Source organism: Acinonyx jubatus, chromosome X (assembly GCF_027475565.1).
Source record: "Acinonyx jubatus isolate Ajub_Pintada_27869175 chromosome X, VMU_Ajub_asm_v1.0, whole genome shotgun sequence".
Taxonomy (NCBI): Eukaryota; Metazoa; Chordata; class Mammalia; order Carnivora; family Felidae; genus Acinonyx; species Acinonyx jubatus.
This window is the reverse complement of record NC_069389.1, coordinates 197,200-223,196: the sequence shown is the minus strand read 5'-3', so window position 1 is coordinate 223,196 and position 25,997 is coordinate 197,200. Positions and strand designations below refer to the sequence as shown.

At 66.2% G+C, this 25,997-nt stretch overlaps 1 protein-coding gene across 5 annotated transcripts in view; it reads right to left on the bottom strand.

Moving 5' to 3' along the window:
- Positions 1-25,997, bottom strand: part of LOC106982040 (cohesin subunit SA-1-like) — a 67,329-nt gene that overhangs the window by 7,494 nt on the left and 33,838 nt on the right. For 4 of the 5 annotated variants that reach the window (XM_053201981.1, XM_053201984.1, XM_053201982.1 and 1 more), the window contains 15 exons: positions 18,725-18,823; positions 17,245-17,324; positions 14,020-14,127; positions 13,295-13,406; positions 12,513-12,627; positions 10,166-10,269; positions 8,889-8,981; positions 8,703-8,792; positions 6,074-6,280; positions 4,927-5,003; positions 4,431-4,518; positions 4,096-4,176; positions 2,322-2,414; positions 980-1,139; positions 207-355 (listed from right to left, as the gene is read on the bottom strand). In XM_053201981.1, coding sequence (XP_053057956.1) covers positions 207-355; positions 980-1,139; positions 2,322-2,414; positions 4,096-4,176; positions 4,431-4,518; positions 4,927-5,003; positions 6,074-6,280; positions 8,703-8,792; positions 8,889-8,981; positions 10,166-10,269; positions 12,513-12,627; positions 13,295-13,406; positions 14,020-14,127; positions 17,245-17,324; positions 18,725-18,823 — 1,656 coding nt within the window. The remainder of the gene's footprint in view (positions 1-206; positions 356-979; positions 1,140-2,321; positions 2,415-4,095; positions 4,177-4,430; positions 4,519-4,926; positions 5,004-6,073; positions 6,281-8,702; positions 8,793-8,888; positions 8,982-10,165; positions 10,270-12,512; positions 12,628-13,294; positions 13,407-14,019; positions 14,128-17,244; positions 17,325-18,724; positions 18,824-25,997) is intronic. The other variant, XM_053201985.1, reaches the window with a different exon arrangement.

The window sequence follows — 25,997 nt, the reverse complement described above, 5'->3', positions numbered from 1 at the left end:
CCCCATGCGCGCTGCACTGGGCTCGTCCGCAGGAAGTGGTGGGGGCCACGAGAACGGTGCGTCCGTAAGACTGGGCAGCGGCCAGCCGCGCTCTCCGTCCGTTTGGAATCTGTCACCCCGACTCTGTGTCTTGCGCAGGAAAGCAGTGGGCGGGGGAGGGGGAGCCCGGCGGGGGCTGGGGGGGGGCAGGGGGGCCGCGCGGGCACCTTCAGGTAGAACTGGTAGATTTCGGCGGCCGCGCTCAAGTCCAGCACGTTGTAGACGACAAGCTTGCAGAACACGGCCAGCATGTTCCTCCGGTGGAACAGCTCGTGGAGCTCGTCCGCGTCGTCCTCCTTGTAGATCCTGCTGGGGCCTGGGGAGACGGCACGCCGTCGGCCACGTCGGCGAGCGGCCCCCTCGTGACTCAGCCGTGGGACAGCCGCGTGGCAGGCGAGCAGGGCGCGGCCGGGCACGGCGGGAAGTCCGATCCAGAGGTGCTCGGGGTCCGGGCAGCGTTCCGGGGGCCGGCCGCGGGTCAGACCCGCCACCGGACGCCGTGGCCCCAACGGCACAGAGCCCGTGAGTGCCACGGGGTGCCTGTGTCTCCTGGTCCTGACCGCCTGCTCAGCGCTCCCCCGACCCTCCCGTGACCGCGTGAACACGGGAGACGGACACGTGCGGAGTGCAGCTCATCACCCCGAGGTGCAGAGCACTCCACGGTGTCCCGCTGTGCCCCACCCCCACCTACCCTTCCGCCCCAGGGTTACCCCCCCCCGTCCCCCCGACCCCCCGCCTACCCTTCCGCCCCGGGGTTACCCGCCCCCATCTCCCCACCACAGCCCCCAGCTACCCTTCCACCCCGGGGTTATCCCCCCCTGTCCCCCCACCGTGGCCCCCACCTACCCTTCCACCCCAGGGTTACCCCCCATCCCCCGCAACACCCCACCTACCCTTCCTGCCCGGGGTTCCCCCCGCGCGGCCCCTTGGGGGGGCATACCTTCAGACCCCGACTCCTCCAGAAACACGTGCTCCCTGACGAAGCTCAGCAGCTTGCCCTGCAGGATGTGGTCGGGCACGAAGAAGAGCAGCCCCAGGCCGGTGTCCTCGGGCCCCTGGTGGCTCAGGATGAGCAGCAGGTCGCACAGCAGGATGAAGGCCTGAGGGGGTGAGGGGGGAACGGAGCAGCCACAGGGGCGTCATGCCCTGCCTGCCCCCGGCTGCCCCCCAACAGGTTTCCAGGGGTGGGCGACCCAGGGCTGGGCGGGACCCAGAGTACGGAGAGGGGTACGGCGGCTGGCCCCTCGAAGACACCCCCCACCTCGACCCCACCCTGCCCGTGACACAGGGTCCAACGAGACCAGCACACGGGACGCTTGGTGACGTCCAAAAGCTGCCGTCAGCCAGCAGCGCACAAGGCTGACAGCAGAGTGACGCGTCACACGCAGGCGGGAAAGACAGCCGCACACACGCAGCCTACGGGTAACAGGAAGCCACAGACGCTGCAGACCGGAAACGCAAATACACAACCGTGTGTGACCCTCCCTGACACGACACGCACACGAGAAAGAAACCCAGGACACACGTGTGACAAGCACAACACACGGACCAGACACGACACGCACGGGACACAATCCAAAGCGCACAACGCACACACGAGAAACGCACCACGTGCAGATGACAGACGCGCCCGAACGCACAACACGCGGGCAACGACACACACGGTGAGCGGAAACGTCTGCCCCATGCAGGCTCGCGACCACAACCCGCAGTGACCAGGGGGCGCGGACACACAGCATGACGGGGAGGGGGTCACGAAGGACGGAGCTCGGAGCCCGGAAAGGAGACTCGGGCCCTGCTCCTCGGCCAGCGGTCGGCCGCGACACGTATCTGAGACAGCGACGGGGTCTCTCTCACGTGCGCACGTTCGCACGCGCACCAGAAGGAAGCAGCAGGTCACTGAGCACACACGACAGCACCAAGCGCAGTGGCTTGTCCTGCGTCACGAAGCTGTTAGAACCGCCTCCCCACGGACGTGACATTGCCCTAAAGACTCTCCGCGTGCAGAAGTTGCCCACGCTCGGCGTCCAGGGCCCCACGCAAAACGTGTGTACTGCACGTAACCAGGGGGGCGCACGCACGGGTTTATGCGAACGGGACGTTCACGCGCGTTCATGCACGTAAGCAGACGCGTCACCGTGCGAGACGCGCGATACGACGTGGAAACACCGTCACCGAAAACACGAACGGGCCCCGATCCGCACGGGCCTCTCTACCGCCCCTCCCCTTGTTCGGCCGCCCCGGGACCCCCGCCCCGTGACGGTCCCGAGGGACGCACCCACCTTCTCACTCAGCACCTTGCTCTGGTGGCTCAGGTACACGCGGCAGGCCACGCAGAACTTCATCAGCCGCCTCCGCAAGTCCAGGAGCGCGTCCTGCCAGACAGCGAGAGGGCAGGGGCCGCCCGTCAGGGGAGCCGGCCCTCCAGCCACAGCCTGACGCAGACAAACTGCCTTCGTCACCCCCACGTCCCCCCAGCCCCCTCCCCCGTCTTTACCCCCGTGTCCCCCCCCCCCGGCAACCCCCTCCCCTTCCCACCTGACACAGCCAGGCACCTGCCCTGCCCAGGGGAGCCGGCCCTCCAGCCACAGCCTGACGCAGACGAACTGCCTTCGTCACCCCCACGTCCCCCCAGCCCCCTCCCCCGTCTTTACCCCCGTGTCCCCCCCCCCCGGCAACCCCCTCCCCCTTCCCCACCTGACACAGCCAGGCACCTGCCCTGCCCAGGGGAGCCGGCCCTCCAGCCACAGCCTGACGCAGACAAACTGCCTTCGTCACCCCCACGTCCCCCCAGCCCCCTCCCCCGTCTTTACCCCCGTGTCCCCCCCCCCCCGGCAACCCCCTCCCCCTTCCCCACCTGACACAGCCAGGCACCTGCCCTGCCCAGGGGAGCCGGCCCTCCAGCCACAGCCTGACGCAGACAAACTGCCTTCGTCACCCCCACGTCCCCCCAGCCCCCTCCCCCGTCTTTACCCCCGTGTCCCCCCCCCCCGGCAACCCCCTCCCCCTTCCCCACCTGACACAGCCAGGCACCTGCCCTGCCCAGGGGAGCCAGCCCTCCAACCACAGCCTGACACAGACGAACTGCCTTCGTCACCCCCACGTCCCCCCAGCCCCCTCCCCCGTCTTTACCCCCGTGTCCCCCCCCCCCGGCAACCCCCTCCCCCTTCCCCACCTGACACAGCCAGGCACCTGCCCTGCCCAGGGGAGCCAGCCCTCCAACCACAGCCTGACACAGACGAACTGCCTTCGTCACCCCCACGTCCCCCCCAGCCCCTTCCCCCGTCTTTACCCCCGTGTCCCCCCCCCCCCGGCAACCCCCTCCCCCTTCCCCACCTCCCAATGTCCCCTTCCCGCACTATCTCCCTCCCCCACCCCCTTCTCGTCCCACTGTCTACCTCCCCCAACCCCCGTGTCCCCCTCCCCTACCTCCCTCTGTCCCCCACACCCCTCCCCACCTGCCATCCTCCCACATGCTCCTCTTCCCCCCCCCACCCCCCCCCCCCCCCGCCCTGCCCCGTCTGTCCTTCATCATGAGGAATTAGGGCTGAACGTTTCCAGGCAGCCATAAATACGGGCCCAAGGCACGGCTGACTTCAAGCTACCCTTGGTTTGGCCAGCAACCAAGGTCAAGGGTCCCACCCAGCAAACACGGGGCAGGTGCTCAGAGAGAATCTAAACCTAGCTCCCTGTGGCGGGCGGACAGGTTGGAGGGCCGTGTCGGCCGAGGCCCAAGGTCAGCTCTTGGGTCAGATCCCAGGAGCCCAGGCCCGACCCCAGGGTGACACACGCTAGGCAGTGGTGGGGGCGGATGCCTGTCGAAGTGGTGACCCTGTCCCCTGTCCCCAGCCTGCCGCATCCGTCACAGACAACTGGAGTCCACGTACCCGCACGTGCCGCCCCACCGCCCCTCACCTGCCCCCCACACCGCCCTTCACCTGCCCACACCTGACCCTGCCCACACCTACACCGGCCCCTCACCTGCCCACACCCGCCCCCACCACCACCTCTCACCTACCCATACCCGCACCGGACCCCTCCCAGCCCCTCACCCACCTGAGGCGGCAGCCGGTCCGTGGCTGCAACGATCTGCCACAGGAGCGCATAGTAGGTGCACTGCAGCGCACAGTGGATGACCTACGGGACACAAGACCTGTCATGGGAGTTGGGGATACGGACAGGACACCCACCTGTGGACGCTCCTCTGCACAAGACCCCGAGCCCTCACCGGGACCTGCTTCCCCCCCGACCTCTCCCCCCAGCCCCAGGACCCTCCTCCCCAGGATCCTTCCTTCTCCCCCAGGACCTCCCGCCTCCCTGCACCTCAGGACCTGCTCTCGCCCCGGCACCCTCCTCCCACCGGCGCCCTCCCCTGACCCCGTGGCCCTCACCTCGGTGGGCATGCTGCCCTGGTGCCTGCGCAGGGTCAGCAGACTGTCCATCTTCTCGTACAGGTTCCAGCTGCTCAGGTCGTGCGTGCTGACCAGAAACGGGGCTCTCAGGGCGCACCTCGGCCCGGGACCCCAGCGTCCCCGAGGCGAGCCGCCCACGCCCGGTCAGCAGCCCCCGGAGCCACAGGACCAACTCCCGGCAGACCGAGGGGCATCCGCCCCAGATGGCCGAGGCGGCCCCTCCGGGATTCCACGGCGCGGGCGTGGCCGAGGCGGTCCCAGCTCCTGCACACGCGGCTCAGGGCCCCAGACGGGCAGGACGGGCTCCCGGGGAACCCGCAGCCACCCGGCCCACCCCGGGGACACCCCTGAGGCTCTGAACCCCCCTCGCCTCACCCGGGACACAGGAACGCGGCTCAGAGTGAGACGGTGGGCACGTTGCTGGGGGGTCACGTGTGCCCCCCGCCGAGGGAGCCGGCCGTGTCACCCCACTCACCTGTAGAAGGCCACCAGCCTCCGCAGCGTCGAGCAGATGCGACCCATCTCGTGGTGTCCCAGGAACTGGCCTTGTTTCTACACAGCAGGGCGAGAGCAAAGGGGTGGCCGCCTGACACGCGTGTCCCGGGCGGGGCTCCTGGGGCCCTGGCTTCGAGCCGGCCCGCCATCCTAGGAGCCTCCTCTCTTGCTACTTCCCGGAAGGCGGCTCTTTAAATTCTCGGATCGGGACGTGGTACCCAGGCCACTCTGCCTCCAGCCTCGCAGAAAAGGGGGGGGGGGGGAGGGAGGCTGGGACAGTCCCCAAACACGCGTGCACGGACACCGAGAAGAACGGAAATGACCCGAGATCCACCGTCTCCCAGCACTTCAGGCGCGGCCCCGTGAGGAACCCGCTACAGGAACTAGGTTTCCCACTTGGCAGCGGGCAGAACACACAGGGGAGCGTGTCGCTGACCCCCAGCCCCCCCCCCCAAATTCATGGCAGGCCCTCGGCTGGGGGCCGCAAGAGGAACCGGGAGCCCCGCCTGTGGCGACGGGTCCTCAGAAGGAAAGTGCCCAAAGCGGGGCTGGACACCTGGTCCACAGGTCGCGTGGCCCTCGGCCCGTCGGTGCCAATAAAGTTTTATCGGCACACGGTCCAGTCACGTGATATGTGTGCGCTCTCGGACTACCCCCCCCTCCCCCCCGGAACAGGATGACCCCCAAAAGTGCTCGCAACGTGGCGCTTTACAGAAACCCTCTGCCCGAGCAGAGCCACGGCCTCGGTCAGACTGGGTCCTCTGTGGGCTCACAGGGCTCCCCTGGGGGAAAGTGAGGCCCATGTGTGACCCCTCCCCCACATCTCCGCACTCCCAGGGGACAGAAGCCCCCACCGGAGGTGCGGGGTGAACGGCAGGGGCGCAGAGAACCCACCCTGCATCCCCAGAGACCCAGAGCCGGTCCCCGGGTTCGCCTGGCCGACCCCCAACAGGCGCCCGACGACGAAACGCCCAGGGCCGAGGCTGAGCGTCCTCGCCGGCGCGTGGCCCGCCTCGGTGGAGGTCTCCCCACCCCGCGCACACGCCGCACACCCACGCCCGCTCGCCGACACCTCCGCATCTCCACGCCCGCCCCCGCGCCCCCCGCCCCGCCCCCACGGCCGGCACCTCGTGTTGGAGGAACACGTCGAGCAGCGGCGTCAGCGCGTCCACCAGCATGTCCACCAGCCGGCTGCAGGCGGGGGCGGCCTGGCAGTGGGCGGAGCCCCCCTCGCAGCAGTAGGCGCCGTAGGCGCGGGCACAGGCCTCCAGCACCGCCACGTCCGAGTGCCGCTGCACGAGGCAGTCCAGCTCCAGCAGGGCCGAGTCGAGGTACTGCGGGCGACGGGGTGGGGGGCAGACGACCGCTCAGGGACCGTGGCACGGGGCCGACGGGAGAGGCCGGGGGCGGGGGGGGGGGGGGGGTGGTCGGGGGTCGTGGCACCGAGGGAAGGGGTCAGGAGGTCGTGGGGTCATGGCAGTGAGGGGAAAGGTCGGGGGTCAGGGCACCGAGGGAGAGGGGGCGGGAGGTCGTGGGGTCATGGCACCGAGGGGGAGAGGTCAGGGAGGTCATGAGGTGGAGGGGCAAAGATCTGGGGTCAGGGGGTCATGGCACTGAGGGGAAAGGTCGGGGAGGTCATGGGTTTGAAGGGGGAAAGATCCGGGGTCAGGGGGTCATGGCACCGAGGGGAAGGGTCGGGAGGTTGTGGGGTCATGGCAGTGAGGGGAAAGGTCGGGGGTCATGGCACCGAGGGAGAGAGGTCGGGCGGTCGGGAGGTCGTGGGCTCATGGCACCGAGGGAGAGAGGTCAGAAGGTCGTGGGGTCATGGCACCGAGGGGGAGAGGTTGGGGAGGTCATGAGGTTGAGGGGGAAAGATCCGGGGTCAGGGGGTCATGGCACCGAGGGGAAGGGTTGGGAGGTCATGGGGTCATGACAGTGAGGGCAAAGGTCGGCGGTCCTGGCACCAAGGGAGAGAGGTCGGGCGGTCGGGAGGTCGTGGGCTCATGGCACCGAGGGAGAGAGGTCGGAAGGTCATGGGGTCCTGGCACCGAGGGAGGGAGGTCGTGGGGTCATGGCACCGAGGGGGAGAGGTTGGGGAGGTCATGAGATGGAGGGGGGAAGGTCCCGGGTCGTGGGGTCATGGCGTCAATGGGAAAAGTCGGGGTCATGGGTCATGGCATTGATGGGAAGGGTCGGGAGGTCGTGGGGTCATGGCCGTGAGGGGAAAGGTCGGGGGTTGTGGCACCGAGGGAGGGAGGTCGTGGGGTCATGGCACCGAGGAGGAGAGGTTGGGGAGGTCATGAAGTTGAGGGGAAAAGATCTGGGGTCAGGGGGTCATGGCACCGAGGGGAAGGGTTGGGAGGTCATGAGGTCATGGCAGTGAGGGCAAAGGTCGGCGGTCATGGCACCGAGGGAGAGAGGTTGGAAGGTCGTGGGGTCATGGCAGTGAGGGGGAGAGGTTGGGGAGGTCATGAGGTTGAGGGGGAAAGATCCGGGGTCAGGGGGTCATGGCACCGAGGGGAAGGGTTGGGAGGTCATGGGGTCATGGCAGTGAGGGCAAAGGTTGGCGGTCATGGCACCGAGGGAGAGAGGTCGGAAGGTCGTGGGGTCATGGCACCAAGGGGGAGAATTCGGGGAGGTCATGAGATGGAGGGGGGAAGGTCCCGGGTCGTGGGGTCATGGCGTCAATGGGAAAGGTCGGGGGTCATGGGTCATGGCATTGATGGGAAGGGTCAGGAGGTTGTGGGGTCATGGCAGTGAGGGGAAAGGTCGGGGGTCATGGCACCAAGGGAGAGTGGTCGGGAGGTCGTGGGGTCATGGCACCGAGGGGGAGAGGTCAGGGAGGTCATGAGGTGGAGGGGGAAAGATCTGGGGTCAAGGTCATGGCACCGAGGGGAAAGGTCGGGGAAGTCAGAGAGTCAAGGAGGAAAGTGCCAGGGAAAGGTCAGGCTATCGGGGGGGGGGGGGGGAGGAAAGCCTGGGGATGCCTGGGTCAAGGGGAAAGGTCATAGTTCAGAGGGTTGAGGGATGAAGGGCCAGGGAGAAGATCAGAGGTTAGGGGAGGAGGTCAGGAGCCAAATAAAGGGCCAGGTGGGGTCAATGAGGGGAACATGGGGCCAAGAGGAAGAGGTCACGGGAACTGTGAGTCTAGGTGTCTGGACTCTCCCACCACTATGGGTAATGGCTGCACCTGCGGTGGGGACAGCGTGGGCAGAATGTTCCAGTAGCCGCCTGGGTCCCCAGGGTCCCCCTCAGATCCCACCTCTCCTGCCCCCCGCCCCGACCGTACCCACACGCAAGGCACAACACACAAGTTCCCGGGGGCTTTACCAGTTTCTGTGCCCACGGTCACCCTGACGACCAGACCCCAGGGCGCCACCCAGAACCAGGCATCTGACCTTCACGCCATGAAAACTCAAGACAGCGGTCGGTGCCTCTGTCTTCACAGCCCTGCTGGGCCTGCCCTGTCATCGGGCCCCACCACCCACCTCGAGCTGCAGGGAGGCATTGACCAGGTGACCCAGACACCCCCAGACAGGGCCCGGGCCACCGCCCTGGACAGGGGAACGCTCCACCAGCACAGACCAGCACGAAAGAGCAGCCTTGGGGGCGTGACGCCCCAAGCCTTGGGAAGGTGGCAGGACACAGGGACAGACGATGTGGTGGCCGCCGTGCCCCACGCCTGAAGCCTGGGGAGGGGGAAGGCGGCCCCCACGGGCAGAATGCAGGGGGGAGGGGCGGAGTCCCGTGACTCACCGAGCCCAGGCCGTCCTTGTCATACACGTCCAGGTTGCAGTACTGCGGGATCTGCAGGAGGGGCGTCACCTTCTCCTTGTCCGCGGCAAACTGCCCACAGAGCAGGTGTGAAGGGGGCCTTCCTGGCCTCCCCGCGCCCCCGCCGCCTCCCCGCCTCCCCGCCCCGGGACCTTCCCCGCTCCGCACCTTGGACAGCAGCTGGGGCAGCACCTTCACAAAGTGTCGGCTCATGCTGGCACGCTCACGCCAGCGGCGGGTCCCGTCCACCTCCCTGGAGGCCTGTGGGCAGAGCGAGCGTGTCCTGAGCCCACGGCCGACCCGTGTGAGTCTCATGGTGGCCCTGGGACCGGCCAACACGGGCCCAGATCACACCCAGGCAGCGCTGCCCCCACATCACAGGTCTGGCTCCAGATTGCTACTCTGGGGTTTTGTTCCAGATACGCTAGTTCACGTGCATGGAAACCGTCAAGAAAAACTGAGTCGTCTCCCCCCAGTTCGTGCCTTACGGTGCACCCTCATCCAGTAGGACTGGGGTGTCGTTAAAAAGAGACATCAGAGAACAGAGCCAGACACATGCACAGGGGAGAACATGACAGCCACATGAAAATAGAAGCAAGGACAGCAGGGATGTGGCCAAAATCCCCAGGATGCCTGGAGCCCCAGAAGCTGGAAGAGGCAGGAAGGACCCTCCCCTGGAGCCTCTGGAGGGAGCACAGCCCTGCCTGGATCTCCGTGGCCCTGCCCCTCCTGGATCTCAGTGGCCCTGCCCTGCCTGGATCTCAGTGGCCCCTCCCTGCCTGGATCTCAGTGATCCTTCCCTGCCTGGATCTCAGTGGTCCTACCTGGAACTCAGTGGCCCTGCCCCTCCTGGATCTCAGTGGCCCTGCCCCTCCTGGGTCTCAGGGGTCCTGCCCTGCCTGGATCTGGCCGCCCCTGCCCTGCCTGGATGTCAGACTCCTCTCCTCCAGAGCTGGGGCAGGACGCCCAACCCCTGTGGTCCTAGGTCCCCCCGGGTGTGATCTTCTGTCCCAGCAGCACCAGAGACCCACACAGAGCCGATTCGGGGGCTGGCTGACACACTGCCGTGTCCGGTGTGAACCAGGCGGGGGGACTGTGGGGTGCCCCCCCGGGGAGGCGGACGGCTCACACGGGAACAGCTGGCAGAGGGCTGGTAGCGGCAGGAGGGGCGGGCAGGAGCTGGGAGGCACAGTCAGCGAGACCTACCTGGGTGGCCGGGAGCCCCGCCCGCAGAGCCAGCGGCCCAGTGAGCAGCTAGCGTGCCAAGCACAAGGCAGCAAGCGATCGCGCGGCCGCGCGGGTGGGGGTGGGGGAGCCCCGCGAGCCCGAGGCCGCAGCGGGCACCCCCAGAGCCCCGGCACTGACAGCAAGGGCGCAGCAGCCACAGCGCAGCGGTCAGCACAGGGGACGAAGCGCATCCGGGCGGGGGCGGGGGTGGCACTGACTCTCTTGCCCAGTTCGCGGCCAGCAGGGGGGTGGCCCTCTGCGGCCTGTCGCACGGCGGCCACGAGGATCTCGATAAGGACTCTCTCCTGCTGGCTCGTCAGCGCTGCAAGGAGACGGGGTCCGGTCAGCGCCCTCCGAGCCTCACGGGGACACACGGTGCTCTGGCCGCCACAGGGCTCTGAGGGGCCTCGGGGAGCCCGGCGCGGGGCGAGCGTGGTGGGGCCCCCGGGCACAGCCACAGGCCGACGGCTCGTGGGCTCAGTGACACACAGACCAGAGCCCCCGGGGCCAGCCCTCCGCTCAAACCGCACTCAAAGGGACCCCCTGTCACCCGTTCAGGTCAACGTGGGACCTGGCGCTGGCCCGGGCTGGGACAGACGCACACGTCCTCAGGGCAGCACCCGACGGGACCGCAGACCGGGGTTCACCTGGCTTTGCCCCAAAATGCTAGCACGCGGGTCTAAAACCATCCAGCTGACCACACGTCTGCTCACGGAGCGTTCTGCACTGGCTTTCGCTCCAAAGTCACACCCACGCGGAACCTCACAAAGGGACCTTGTGGGAAAATCGAATCTTTGCACGTGTGATTAAGCGAAAGACCCAAGATGAGGTCAGCCTGGATGAGGGTGGCCCTAACCACAGTGACAAACGTCCTTATAAGAGACAGAAAACGACACAGACACAGAAGAAGCCCTGTGGAGGCACGGGGACAGACAGGAGGGACGCAGCCACAATCCCAGGGACGCCTGGAGCCCCAGAAGCTGGAAGAGGCAGGAAGGAGCCTCCCCTGGAGCCTCTGGAGGAAGCACAGCCCTGCCTGGATCTCCGTGGTCCTGCCCCTCCTGGGTCTCAGTGGTCATGCCCTGCCTAGATCTCAGTGGTAGTGACTGGATCTCAGTGGCCCTGTCTTGCCTGGATCTCAGAGGCCCTGCCCTGCCTGGATCTCAGTGGTCCTGCCCCTCCTGGATCTCAGACTTCTGGTTTCCAGACCTAAGACAGAACGGACCCTCATTTAACTCCTGGGTTTGAGATCATGTGTCACAGCCAGCCTGAGAATGTCACACATGGGTCTCGTGCCTAGTCTGTCATGTCCTGGAGCTAGCCCTATGAGCCCAGGCATAGCAGGAGCAGGCGCACAGTCAGAGCCAAGAAACACAGACCACACAGCTGGGCCCCAGAGATTTCAGTCAGAGGAAAGGAGGCATCCCCATGACAAAGAAACAGGCCCCTTCAGGGACCCCAAGGAGCACGGTCAGAGCTGCGGGTCGCTCCAGGAACGTGACAGGCCTGGGCTACGTCATAAATGGCACCGGGACTCCTGGCTGTGGCCGACGACAGCTGTGTCTGCCGAGGGGAGTTTGGCAGGGAGGACGGGCTGTCTCGTGGGCCTGGAGGGGCAGGCGAGGGCACCCTAGCTGCTTGGGGGCTCATCCGCTGGGCACTCTGCCCACCCTGCACCCTGACTCTGGGGCCCAGGCTTTGGGCTTCCGTGGCTCCCCAGGCTGATCCTCTTATGGGAAGTCAGTCTGTGGCCCTCGTCCTGTGGACCCCACACTAGAGCCCTGTGACACCCCAGCCTCAAGGCCTGAGGACCCCTCACCGCGGGAAAGCATGGGTATGCTCCCCAATCAGCCACTCAGGGAGTGGGTGCAGCACAGGAGGCTCGACAGGGCTGTGTCACTGCCTGAATGGACAGACGCTTGGCAGGACGGAGGCCTGGGGGCAGTGGGACATGGGGAGGAGGGAACAGTGAGACACCAGGAGGGGACAGCAGGACACGGGGGGGCACAGCAAGTCACAGAGGAATAGGGATGTCAGGACACGGGACAGCAGGACAGGGGAGACAGCAGGACATGGGGGACAGTGGGACACAGGGACAGCAGGACACAGGGGACAGCAGGACACGGGGGCAGCAGGACACAGCAGTCGGTGGGTCACAAAGGAACAGGGATGGCAGGACATGGGGACGGCGGGACACGGGGGACAGCGGGACATAGGGGGGCAGCAGGACAAAGCAGCCGGTGGGTCACAGAGGAACAGGCGCGGCAGGACACGGGGACGGCGGGACACGGGGACAGCAGGACACGGAGACAGCGGGACACAGGACAGCAGGACACAGGGATGGAAGGACACAGGGGACAGCAGGACACGGGGGACAGCGGGACACAGGGACGGAAGGACACGGGACAGCGGGACACGTGGGCAGCGGGACACAGCAACCGGTAGGTCACAGAGGAACAGGGACGGCAGGACGGGGGGATGGTGTGCCTGGCAGGGACGGCCGGGAGGCCAGCGGGATCGCTGGCCCCCATCCACGACTCAGAGCCGGCCTCTGGCCACGCTCACCTTGGCGCCCGCCACGTGGCTCCAGCAGCAGGGCCGTCATGCACTCCCAGTTCCGGACCAGGGCGGGCGCCGCGTCCCACAGGCCGTCCACCAGGTATGGGACGTGTCTGTGGAACTGACAGGGACGGGCCACACGTGTAAAGTCGTGACGACGCGGAAGGAAAGACACGATGATGTTACAGGAGCACGCGATACGTGGCACGGGGGACACTGAGGACACAGGGCACGTGTGATGACACAGGCAGGGGGACGTGTGAGGACGCAGGGGGACACATGACAACACGACGTAGAAGGAATGCATGACAAGGGCGAGGAGGATACGTGACAACACGGGGGGACACGTGACGACGGGGGACGTGTGGTGACACAGGACACGTGACGTGAGGGGCATGTGATGACAGAGGGGACTCGTAATGACACAGGCAGACACCTGATGATACAGGGGACATGTGACAACCAGGGGTGGACACGTGGTGACACCTGGTGGAGGGGACACGTGAGGACATGGGCAGGAACGGCCCCTTCCCCGACCCACCCATGTGGTGGACACGTGAGGACAAACGGGGACACCCACCCAGAGCCCCGACGCCCGTGTGCCCACGGCAGGCGTTCACACAGGAAGCAAGCCCCGCGTCAGCCCGACACCGGACGCAGGATGCGGCACGGGACACGGGGCGTGGGACACGGTACGTGGCGTGCAACATGGGCTGCAGGACACGGGTCCAGGTCCCTCCCGCGACTCGGACAACCCGGCCCCGGGCCCTGTGCTGCCACACCCTCACCTCGCCCTGCAGGTAGAAGTCGATGAGCGTCTTCATGTTCTGGATGTTTCTGTCAAACTCGTCGGGAGGGTTTTGACCAAAGACACCTTCTTGGGGCGGAGGGGCCAGGAGCCTAGTGGGATCAGAAAGAGCGACCCCAGCATCAGCCTGGACGGGGGGCTCCGCGCACCTGCTGGTGCCCGAGGTCCTGTGGCTCCCTGCACGCACACGTGCAACGCAGGGAGCTGGGGAGCAGGCGCGCCGAGAGGCCGCGGGTGCAGGACACGGGACTTCTGTCTGTCCGACCCACTGCCAGCTCAGGCCAGCACTGCAGCGGGAACACACAACAGGACTGCCCTCTGTTGCCGCACGTCAAACCCCCAAAGGACGCGGACCCGCGCCTGAACGCAGACCCATTAGGGAGGGCGACACGGCCAGGTGGCCCAGGACAGGACCTCAGGCCGGAGGGGCCTCGAGGGGGCCTCTACCACCTGGTCAGACCAATGCGGGAAGGGGCGCGCCTGTAACGCGGATCAAGTGCATCTACCCCCAGCCACGCGCGTCCTTTGCGCTGACGTTTCCATCCATCCTGTCCTGTGCCTCGGGGCGCACACCTGCTATCCTGTGCAAGCCCCTGCTCAGGGCCCTGCTGTTCCCCTGGTCCGTGGGGCCTCCCGCTGCCCCCCCCCCCAAACATCACGGTGACATCACAGCCCTGGAGACACCGTCACGTGTCCCGGCCTTACCTCTTACAGATGAGCTCGCCCGCAGCAGTCGCCATGGGCCTGTAGGCCGCGTACACGAACTGGAACAGGAAGACGTACTCCATGGATGAGAACACGCCCACGTAGTGCCTGAGGGGAGACGCGCGTGAGTCCGGGGCCCGTGCACGCGGGACACGGCCACAGGTGCCTGTCCCCACGGAGAGCGAAGGGAGGCTCTTCTTTAAATCGAGGGCCCCAACCTCGGCTTCTCCTAGACGTGCCCCCCGCCCCTGCAGTTCCTGCCGGACCGAGCTCCCCTGGGGCGGCCCACGTCGCAGGACAGGAGCTGAGGCCACAGGAGAAGGACCCACGTGAGCCAAGACGACGTGAGCAGCCTCCTGGGAAGGCCTCCCCCCTGTAGGGCCTCCGTGTCTGGGTTCCTTCCCCTCCAGCCAACTGCTAGCCCCAAAGGAAGGGAAAACCACTCTGTCCTCTCCCACGTGTGCACCTGAGCCACCTGTCACCTGACCCTCCCCAGGAGCAGTGCTCTTGACTCCAAGCAGGCAACCGAGAGGGGGCGCACACGCAGGGGCAGAGGGAGACCCCGTGGGGGCCCACACGCAGGGGTGCACATGGAGAGCGGCGGACGACCCCACGGGCGTGCACACGCAGGGGCGCATACACAGGGGCAGCGGGCGACCCCGCAGGGGCGCACACGAGGGGCGCATACGGAGAGGCAGGAGGCGACCTTGCGGGGGCGCACACGCAGGGGCGCATACGGAAAGGCAGGAGGTGACCCCGCGGGGGCGCACACGGAGGGGCGCATACGAGAGGCAGGAGGCGACCCCGCGGGGGCGCACACGCAGGGGCGCATACAGAGGCAGCAGGTGACCCCACGGGGGCGCACTTGGAGGGGCAGCGGGCGACCCCACAGGGGTGCACACGCAGGGGCGCATACGCGGGGGCAGCAGGCAACCGCGTGGGACGCACACGCAGGGGCAACTATGCAGGGCCAATCACTGATGCGCAGCAGGCGGGCACACAAGGGCGACCACGGACAGGAGGCAGATGTCCACAGGCACCCATACTGGGAGCAGTCAGGGGATGAGTGGGGGACACCCCTGACACCACCTGGGAGGATGTCACCAGTGTGACCCTTTATCCAAACGCATCCAGTGAACCCGCGTGAGCAGAACACAGCGATGTGCAAACACAGCCGCAGGGACGTTCCCACACTGGCAGAAACACAGGCAGGTGGCCTACCCGCCTCCCGGTCTGGGCTTTGAACGGTGGTGGACGACCTCTGATGCCTGGGGGACAACCCCAGGGGACGCCTGCGTTTGTCCTCGGGGTTCTGGGCACACAAGGAGCACCCTTGGGGGGTCCAAGTCAGCCCTGAACTTGACTTGTCCAAGTCAAACCCCAAAGCCGCCTGGTTCTGTGCAACGTGGGGCACACGGGCTCTGCCCACGACCGAGCCTAGTTAGCGGGTGCCCACCCATGACTCGGAAGGTGGCTGCGACCCCAGGACCTGGGAGGGGGGCTGCCCAGGGTATGAAAAGATGGACGCCTCGGCTGGGAGTCAAGCCGGGCCACGTGAACTGCCTCCACGTTTTGTTACGCGGACCTTCGAGTGATTAGATGTGGCCCACCACACTGGGGAGGACAATGTGCTTTACTGATCTGGGGATTCACGTGTTAACCCATCTGGGGAACTCCTCACAGATTTTCTGGAATCACGTGGGAGCTGCCCCCTCCAACCACGTCAGCAGTCAGGCTGACAACACGGCATCACCCATGGACACTTCCTCGTGAGAGCGTGGCTTCTGACCATCGACTCATCGCAGACTGTCACTGACTGCAGGAAGCCAGACACACGTGGTATGCCACGTCAGAGCCTGTTCCGTGTGTCAGTGTCCGCTGGCGGGTGGGGGGAGGGGGCGGCTGGGGAGCAGACGGGGGAGCTCAGGTCCCCACCCGGGGGGCTTTTGCATACACGTGTCGGAAGCCACACAGGTAAGAGCTTCTCCAAGTCAGTATCAGGGGACACGCGGCCCCGCGGCCCGCCTGCAAAGCACCCTGGACAGGAGTCCACGCAGACACGTGTTCGCGAACTGGGTCACTGACCCAGATCGTGGCACTTGTGTGGGCTGGCTCTGGCCAGACGGCTCCCTTGTAAAATACGCCACCTTATCACCCAGCTACTGCCCTTGGGCGGTGGCTCAGGACGGGTGGGTGCTGGGTGGTCCCGGCCACTGGCGGGACCTCCGCACAACACACGGGAAATCTGGTGCTCGTGCTCGTCCCCGTCTCTGGCTGCGACAGCCTCCATCCGTCTGGGCCGCGTCGGGGTGCACACCCAGGGAGGGTCGGGCGCCCACCAGGGCCCCACTCCGTCCTCCGCACAGGGCGGACAGACGGCACCACACTGGCCTTCAGGGCACGGGACGTTCCCACGGCACCAACCGCGGCATTTAGGCGTGGCAGCCCAGTGGGAGGTCGCGTCCCCATGTGCCCCGTTCCAGAGACGTCTCACATCAATGTCTGACACCTGACTCGACGAGGCGGCTGTCACCTGCAGTGTGTATCCAGCCCAAGTGCACGCGGGGACCCGGGAGCTTCCAGAAGGTTCTGAGGACCTGGCCAGGTTGCAGCTGCCTCTTGTACACCAGCACCTTGGCCCCATCAGAGCCCCTGATGCAGGGCAGCGGCAGAAGGGACCCCACAGGGAACCCCCGAGCCCACGAACAGGAAGCCAGGTCCCGACAAGCCCTTGCGTCGCATCGTACGCAAGGGCGCCGGCCACAGAGATCTCCAACTGAGCAGCGGTGCAAACACACCCAAGCACCCAAGGATGCGAGCTGACCATGCGAGCTTCGCCGGGGGGGGGGGGGGAGGGGGGGGCGGCTGCACACCGCACACGGTCACCCTGCGGTCCGCCAGCAGCACACGCGGTCACTGCGCGCCCAGCGCACCTGGCCCGCCGCCCACGTGGCCTGGAAACGCGCTCTGGACGCAGGATTCCGCACGGACGCACGGTTCCGCACAGACGCAGGGCCACGCACAGACACGCACGGACGCACGGTTCCGCACAGACGCAGGGCCACGCACAGACACGCACGGACGCACGGTTCCGCACGGACGTAGGGCCACACACGGACGCACGGTTCCACACGGCCGCAGGGCTCCGCGCGGACGCAGTGCTCGGCACAGATGCAGGGCCACGCACGGGTACACACGGCTGCGCACGGCCACAGGGCTACTCACTCGGATATAAGCCGCAGGAGCTGCATGCACTCGGACGTGATCTCCGGCTGCCTGTCCTGGGTCATCGACAGGATTCGTTTCTAGGGGAAGCGAGAGAACACAACAAGCCCGCTTGGTTCCGGCACCGTGGATGGAGGACGCAGCGGGGCGGGGCCGGGCCGTCCCCTCGGGCGGGCGTCCCGCACACCGTGAGGGTCATCGGGCCGCATCCCTGGTCCCCGCAGACGCCGGCAGCGCGCACACAGTGATGTCACACGGTGGTGACAACCACGTGTCCCCAGAGTTTGAGCGTCCCCAGGCGTCAGCCGCTGATGTGGACCCACGGGGAGACGGAATTCCCCAGCACAGAAATCGGGAGGCAGGAGCCCTGGAGCCTCGAGGCTGCCGGGAAGCGCCCCTGACCACGCCGAGTCTCCGGAAGACGCCAGCCACCTGCGCACGCAGCCCGTGGGGACATGAGCTCCGCAGGACGTGTGCGCCTCCCGCCACGAGCCTCCGCAGCCTTTCTCTCCTACGTAGGTGACTTTGCACGACCCTCGCGCTCACGAAGGGGCCATGGCTCCCGGTCGGTGCACAGGTTGGGCACTGCACTGTCCTCCACGGGGACTCACCACCACCTCCGGGAGGCCCTCCGTCCGTTCCCCCCCCCCCCCCCCGTGGACACCAGAGATCCCCCCTGCACACTTCCAACCGCCCCCTCGCGCCTCTCTAGGCGTGGCCCGCCCGCGTGGGTTTCCTGCTCACGCCCAGTGGGGAACCCCGACGGGGTCAAGGAAGGCTGCTTTCTCCCACACGCCCCGGAGGGGGAGACAAACTGCTGGTGCCCCCCCCCCCCGCCCCGCCCCGCGTCGCTGGCTGCACATTCACTGGCACCAACGTGGCCCGACCCCTGCTCCCAAGCAGCCACGGGGCCCGGTCCGAGTCCCCGACGGCCCTGCCCCGCGGTGGGGAGTCCTGGCCGAGCCCTGCCGTCGGGCAGTGGGGCCTCACGCAGCATCCCGGGTGGTAGCGCGGCCCCCAAATTCAGGAACAGGTTGAGTACAAGTTCACCGTGGGCTCCAGCCCGCATCGTCCCAGGCACTTGCTTCGGTCGCACTGTCCCTGAGCGGCCCTGCACGCGGGGCACGGAGCCTCGCAACCCAGCGGCAGGAGTGTGACTGCGTCGGGACGGCGGGCGCTGACCCTTCCCGCTCCCACACCCGAAAACTCCCACCAGCACGCGACTGACCCACCGGGGTGTGCCCACGCTCCGCCCGCGTCACCTGGTGCGCTCTGAAGCGCGGGCGGCTCGGCCCCGACGGGCCCCGGGGGGGGGGGGGGGCTTCCGGTTTGCGGTCGCAGGACGCGGCCCCAGGCAGCGGAGACGTGGCCGGCGGTCCGAAGCCCGGGAGCGGCTGATGGCTGCGGCCCGAGGTCCGCACGTCCATGGCGACGCTTCAGGTTGGCTCCCCCGGTGGCCAAGAGGCCGAATCTCACTCACCTTGAACTTGTGGAAGAAAAGGCCCAGCTTCATAGCCGACTCTCTCTTCTCGTAGAGCGCCTTCAGCGCCAGGATGCACTTCATCCGCACGCTGGCGTCCTTTAGGACAGAGAAACGGGGCCGGTCACCACGGAAGGGCAGCCCCCCACCAAGACTCCCCAGCAGACACACCCCTCGGGCCCTGGGCCTCGCCTTCTGCGTGGGCTGTGCGTGTCGGCAGCCCCCACGCAGCCGGCAAATACGCCGGCAGGGGCGGCACGGCGCGACCCATGGCCCAGGTTGAAGCCCGCACCCCCAGGACCTCAGGACGGGACTGTGTGCCCCTGGGGTCGAAAATCAGCGGATCAGGAAAATGAAGTCGCTAGAGGGAGCACTGTTTCCATACGACAAGGTCCTAATGAGAAGACTGAACCAGCACACGGACCTGCACAGAGCACGACCACCAGAGGGCACAGGGAGGAGCGCACGTCCCACACCCAGGAGCGGGGATCAGGAGCACACAGCGTCAGCCCTGCATGGACCTCAAACCCCAGGCTCGGCCGAGGCTCAGGCCCCCAGACTCAGCCCTGCCTGGATCTCAGGCCCCCACCTCCACCCTTCTGGATCTCAGACCCCCAGCCTCAAACCTGCCTGGATCTCAGACCCCCAACCACAGCCCTGCCTGGATCTCACACCCCCAGCCTCGGCCCTGCCTGAACCTCAGACTCCCAGCCTCCAGACCTGCCTGGATCTCAGGCACCCAGATGCAACCCTGCCTGAATCTCAGGCCCCCACCTCAGCCCTGCCTGCACCTCAAACCCCCAGCCTCAGACCTGCCTGGATCTCACACCCCCAGCCTCGGCCCTGCCTGGACCTCAGAGCCCCAGCCTCAGCCCTGCCTGAATCTCACACCCCCAGCCTCAGCCCTTCCTGGACCTCAGACCCCCAGGATCAACCCTGCCTGGATCTCACACCCCCAGCCTCGCCGAGCCTCAGGCCCCCAGCCTCAGCCCTGCCTGGATCTCACACCCCCAGCCTCGCCGAGCCTCAGGCCCCCAGCCTCAGCCCTGCCTGGATCTCACACCCCCAGCCTCGCCGAGCCTCAGGCCCCCAGCCTCAGCCCTGCCTGGATCTCAGGCCCCCACCTCAGCCTTGCCTGGACCTCAGAGAGCTAGGAACAGCCCTGCCTGGATCTCACACCCCCCGGCCTTGTCCCTGCCTGGACCTCACACCCCCAGGATCAACCCTGCCTGGATCTCAAACCCCAAGCCTCGGCCGAGCCTCAGGCCCCCAGCCTCAGCCCTGCATGTATCTTAGACTCCCAGCCTCCAGACCTGCCTGGATCTCAGGCCCCCAGCCTCAGCCCTGCCTGGATCTCAGGCCCCCACCTCAGCCCTGCAGGGCCTCCGACCCCCAGATCAGCCCTGCTTGGATCTCAGGCCCCCAGACACGGCCGAGCCTCAGGCCCCCAGCCTCAGCCCTGACTGGACATCAGACCCCCAGCATCAGCCCCCCCCTGAATCTCAGGCCCGAGCCTCAGCCCTGCCTGAACCTCACAATCCCAGGATCAGTTGTGTTTGGATCTCAGGCCCCCAGCCTTGGCCAACCCTGGATCTCAGGCCCCCAGTCTCAGTCCCGCATGGACCTCAGACTCACATCCTCAGCCCTGCCTGGATTTCAGAGTCCCAGCCTCGGCACCGCATGGATCTCAGACTCCCAGCCTCATCCCTGCTTGGATCTCAGACCCCCAGCCTCAGCCCTGCCTGGACCTCAGACCCCCAGGTTCAACCCTGCGTGTATCTCAGACTCCCACCCTTAGCCCTGCCTGGATATCAGATTCCTGGCCCCACCCCTGCCTGGACCTCAGACCCCCAGCCTCTGCCCTGCCTGGACCTCAGAATCCCAGCCTCAGCCATGCCTGGATATCAGACTCCCAGCCTCAGCCCAACTTGGATCTCAAACTCCGAAACTCAGCCTGGTCAGGATCTCAGACTCCCAGCCTCAGCCCTGCCTGGAACTCAGACTCCCAGCCTCAGACCTGCCAGCATCTCATATCCCCAGCCTCAGCCCCTGCCTGGATCTCAGCCTCCCAGTTTGGGCCCTGCTTGGGCCTCAGATTTCCAGCCTTGGCCCTGCCTGGAAGTCAGACCCCAGCCTCAACCCGCCTGGATCTCAACCTCCCAGTCTCCTCCCTCCTGGATCTCAGACCCCCAGCCACAGCACTTCCTGATTCTCAGAATCCCAGCCTCGGCCCTGCCTGAATGTCAAACTACCAGCCTCACGCACCCCTAGACCTCACACTCCCCGATTCGGCCCTGCCTGGATCTCAGACCCCCAGGCTCGGCCCAGCCAGGATCTCAGACTCCTGGTCCCCCCCTGCCTGGATCTCAGACTCCAGCCCCTGCCCTGCCTGGACCTCAGACTCCCAACCTTAGCCCTACATGGATCTCAGACCCCCATCCTCAGCCCTGCCTGGACCTCAGACTCCCAGACTCAGCCCTGCATGGACCTCAGACCCCCAAGCTCAATCCTTCCTGGATGTCACATTCCCCAACTCAGGCCCTCCTTGATCTCAGACTCCCCACCTCGGCACTTCCTGGACCTCAGACTTGTAGCCTCTGCCCTGCCTGGATCTCAGATCCCCAGCCTCAGCCCTGCCTGGACCTCACCCCCAGGTTCAACCCTGCATGGATCTCAGACCCCCAAGCTAAGCCCCCACTGGACTTACAGTCCCAGACACAGCCCCGCTTGGATCTCAGACTCCCACCCTCAGCCCTGCCTGGATATGAAATTCCTGGCCCCACCCCTGCCTGGATCTCAGACTCCCAGACTCTGCCTTGCCTAGATCTCCGACCCAGAGCCTTGGCCCTGCCTGAACTTCAGACTCCCAGACTCAGCCCTGCATGGTTCTCAGACCCCCAAGCCCAGCCCCTCCTGGATGTCAGATTCCAAGACTGAGGCCCTCCTGGACCTCAGACCTCCAGACTCAGCCCCGCCTGGACCTCAGACCCCCAGACTCAGGCCTGCCTGGATCTCAGACCCCCAGCCTCATCCCTGCCTTGACCTCAGACCCCCAGGTCCAACCCTGCATGGATCTCAGACTCCCAATTTCAGCCCCTCCTAGATATCAGAGTCCCAGACGCAGACCCTCCTGGACCTCAGACTTCCAGCCTCCAGCCCAGCCTGGATCTCAGCCTCCCCACCTCGGCCCTCCCTGGATGACAGACACCCAGTCTCAGCCCCACCTAGATCTCAGAGTCCCAACCTCAGCCCTGCCTGGATGTCAGAGGCCCTGATTCAGGCCCTACTGGACCTCACACTTTCAGCCTCAGCCACACCCTCCTGGATTTCAGGCCCCAACCTTCGGCACCTTCTGGATCTCAACCTCCTAGTCTCTGCCCACCCAGGATCTCAGAACCCCCGCTCGGCCCTGCCTGGATCTCAGACTCCCAGCCTCCACCCCTCCTGGATCTCAGACTCCCAGCCTCTGACCTGGCTGGATTTCAGACCCCCAGGCTTTGCCCTGCCTGGATCTCAGAGTCCCAGCTTCAGCCCAGCCTGGATCTCAGCCTCCCCGCCTGGCCCTGCCTGGACCTCAGACACCCAGCCTCGGCCCTCCCTGGATCTCAGCCTCCCATTTCTGCCCTGCCTGGGCCTCAGAATCCCAGCCTCGGTCCTGCCTAGAAGTCAGACCCCAGCCTCAGCCCTGCCTGGATCTCAGCCTCCCAGCCTCATCCTTGCCTGGATCTCAGACCCCCCAGCCTCAGCCCTGCCTGGACCTCAGACACCCAGCCTCAGCCCTGCCTGGATCTCAGACTCCCAGCCTCAGCCCTGCTTGGATCTCAGACTCCCGGCCTTGGCCCTGGCTGGATCTCAGACTCCCAGGCTCGGCCCTGCCTGGATCTCAGACTCCCAACCTCCAGCCCTCCCTGGATCTCAGACTCCCAGCCTCAGCCCTGCCTGGACCTCAGACCACCAGTCTCAGCCCTGCCTGGATCTCAGACCCCCAGCCTCAGCCCCACCTGGATGTCAGAGTCCCTGACTCAGGCCCTACTGGGCCTCACACTTTCAGTCTCGGCTTTGCCTGGATCTCAACCTCTCAGGCTCAGCCCTGTTTGGAACTGAGACTCCCAGCCTTGGCCCCTCCTGGATTTCAGACCCCAAGCTTCGGAACCTCCTAGATCTCAACCTCCCAGTCTCTGCCCAGCCAGGATCTCAGACCCCCACTCGGCCCTGCCTGGATCTCAGACCCCCAGCTTCCACCCCTCCTGGATCTCAGACTCCCAGCCTCAGCCCTGCCTAGATCTCAGACCTCCAGCCTCGGCCCTGCCTGGACTTCAGAGTCCCAGCCTCAGCCCTGCCTGGACCTCAGACTCCCAGGCTCAGCCCGTCCTAGAGGTCAGAGTCCCAGACTCAGGCCCTTCTGGACGTCAGACTTCCATTCTCAGCCCTCCCTGGACCTCAGTTTCCCAGTCTCCAGCCCCGCCTGGATCTCAGCCTCCCCACCTCAGCCCTGCCTGGACATCAGACTCCCAGCCTCCACCCTACCTGGATCTCAGACCCCCAGCCTCAGCCCCACCTAGATCTCAGACTCCCAGCCTCAGCCCAGCCTGGACTTCAGACCCCCAGCCACAGCCCTGCCTGGATCTCAGAACCCCAGCCTTGGCCCTGCCTGGATCTCAGACTCCCATCCTTGGCCCAGTCGGGACCTCAGACTCTCAGCCTTCAAACCCGCCTGGATCTCAGCCTCCCAGCTTCGACTCCTCCTGCATCTCAGACTCCCAGCTTCTGCCCTGCCTGGACCTCAGACTCCCAGCCTCAGCCCTGACTGGAAGTCAGACCCCCAACCTCGGCCCTGTCTGGATCTGACCCCCAGCCTCAGCCCCACCTAGATCTCAGAGTCCCAGCCACAGCGCTACCTGGATGTCAGAGGTCCTGACTCAGGCCCTACTAGACCTCACACTTTCAGCCTCGGCCCCTCCTGGATTTCAGACTCTAAGCTTCGGCACCTCCTGGAAATCAACCTCCCAGCCTCAGCCCAGCCTGGACTTCAGACCCCCCAGCCTTGGCCCTACCTGGATCTCAGACCCCCAGCCTCGGCCCCACCTAGATCTCAGACTCCCAGCCTCAGCCCTGCCTGGATGTCAGAGTCCCTGACTCAGGCCCTACTGGGCCTCACACTCAGCCGCGGCCCCTCCTGGATTTCAGACCCCAAGCTTTGGCACCTCCTGAATCTCAACCTCCCAGTCTCTGCCCAGCCAGGATCTCAGAACCCCCACTGAGCCCTGCCTGGATGTCAGACCCCCAGCCTCCACCCTTCCTGGATCTCAAACTCCCAGCCTCTGCCCTGCCTGGATCTCACACCTCCAGCCTCTACCCCTCCTGGACCTCAGACCCCCAGCCTTGGCCCTGCCTGGATGTCAGAGTCCCTGACTCAGGCCCTACTGGGCCTCACACTTTCAGTCTCTGCCTTGCCTGGATCTCAACCTCCCAGTCTCTGCCCAGCCAGGATCTCAGACTCCCAGCCTCCAGCACTGGGAGAGATTGTTGCCACGTCACGTGGGGTAATTGTCCTGCCTCACATGCGGATTAATTTAGTGTCCACGCTTAACACAGCCTTGTGCATCTTTATTGTGTTTTTCAAAATGAATTTTAAAGCCCCATACCCAACCTGGGGCTGAAACTCAGGACTCCAAAGTCAACAGTCGTAGACCCCATCGACGGGGCCAGCCAGGTGCCCCCGGAAGATGTGTCTCTTAAGCAGAGAAAATAAACATGCCCTGCACGGGTGGACTTAGCAACACGATTTATTTCTGAGCGACCTCTTCCAGCGTTGACATTACTACCCTCCCCAGTGAGTGACAGCACAACCCCCCTGATGGAGAGAAATGCCTCCCGACAGCCCAATCCCAAGTGCAGGGCATGCGGGCGACCTGTCCGCCCCCCACGTCTCTGTACGAAACCAAGTCCGTCCCTGAGGGATTGTTCCTGGACCTGAGCAGCACTTACAGAGCACACAGCCCGAAGACGCGCACGGGCCCTGGGCCACACACGCGCTACGCGGTGGGGCGAGGCTTCTCGTGACGACCCGGCCCCGGGCTGCGCCGCGTGGTCCCTGTAGGCCAGCAGAGCCCACGTCCGTTGGCCGCATTCAGGGACACCGCTGCTGGGGACGTTCTGGCAGCCCTTCCCTGGGGCACAGAAGAGGCTCCCGACGCCCGCCCTCCTGAAGGCCGCTCACCACACCCCATACAGAGCAGAGCGGGGGGCGGGGCAGAGGAGCGAAGCCTCGCTGTGCATCCCGGCTCCCCAGGTGCCAGGAAGCACCCCGGAGGCCACCGCCCGCCCCGGAGCTGCGGTCACAGCCGCCCACAGCGCCCCCCCCCCCGCCCCTGGAGGACCTGCGCTGCCCACAACGCTGCCCTGCCCTGCCCGCCCTCCTGCCTCCGCACACGGGCTCCGTTGGCGGATGCCAAGCAGCCCCCGAGACCCCAGGAAAGTCACTGTATTGCTGCGTCTGCACTAAGCCAGCTGCACTCAGGCAGCTGCCGAAAGCAGCCAGCCGCCACTCCAGACCAGCGTCCCTGTGCCCGCCAAGGGCAAACGCGAAGTCCCAGCCCCCCAGAAGAACGTGCGTGGAGGCGGGGCCTCCGGGAGGCGCTGCGGCCTTGAGGGCGGAGCCCCCACCTTGGGATCACCGTGCTGGTCAACGACGCCCCAGACAGCTCCCTGACCCTCGCCTCCCCCACGTGGGCAAAACGGCCTGGGGAAGAGGTCCTCTCCAGACCCCGAGTCGGCCGGCCTTGACCTGGGACATCCGGCCCCAGATGTGAGCCATGAACGCGTGTGGTTTACGAGTCCCGGCCGGTGGCGTTCCGTCGCGGTGGCCTGGGCACCAGCACAAGCTCCGGCGGACGAAGAAACGGTCCGGTGTCGCCGTCCTGTTACTACCCTTCACCTCAGAGAACATGCCCCGTCTCCACTCTGGAACCCAGGACTGGCCAGCACACGCGACCAGCCACCACCCTGCGATCCACGGCGTGCACACGCAAACGTGCCGTCTGTCCTCACAGCACGATAAGCCATCAAGAGGTAAAACCCAGAGAACGCGGAACCTTATCTAGCGCCTCGCCTGCAACCAGCGCGCAAGCAGTGAGCGCACCACGTGGAGATTCCCCGTCCCTGCACACCTGCCCCTTCCGGCAATGCCCATGAGACAAGAGCCCCAGCTCAGGAGTCAGGAGGGGGAGGGAGAGGAGGAGGGAGGGGGATGGGCAGAGCGGGGGAGGGGGAG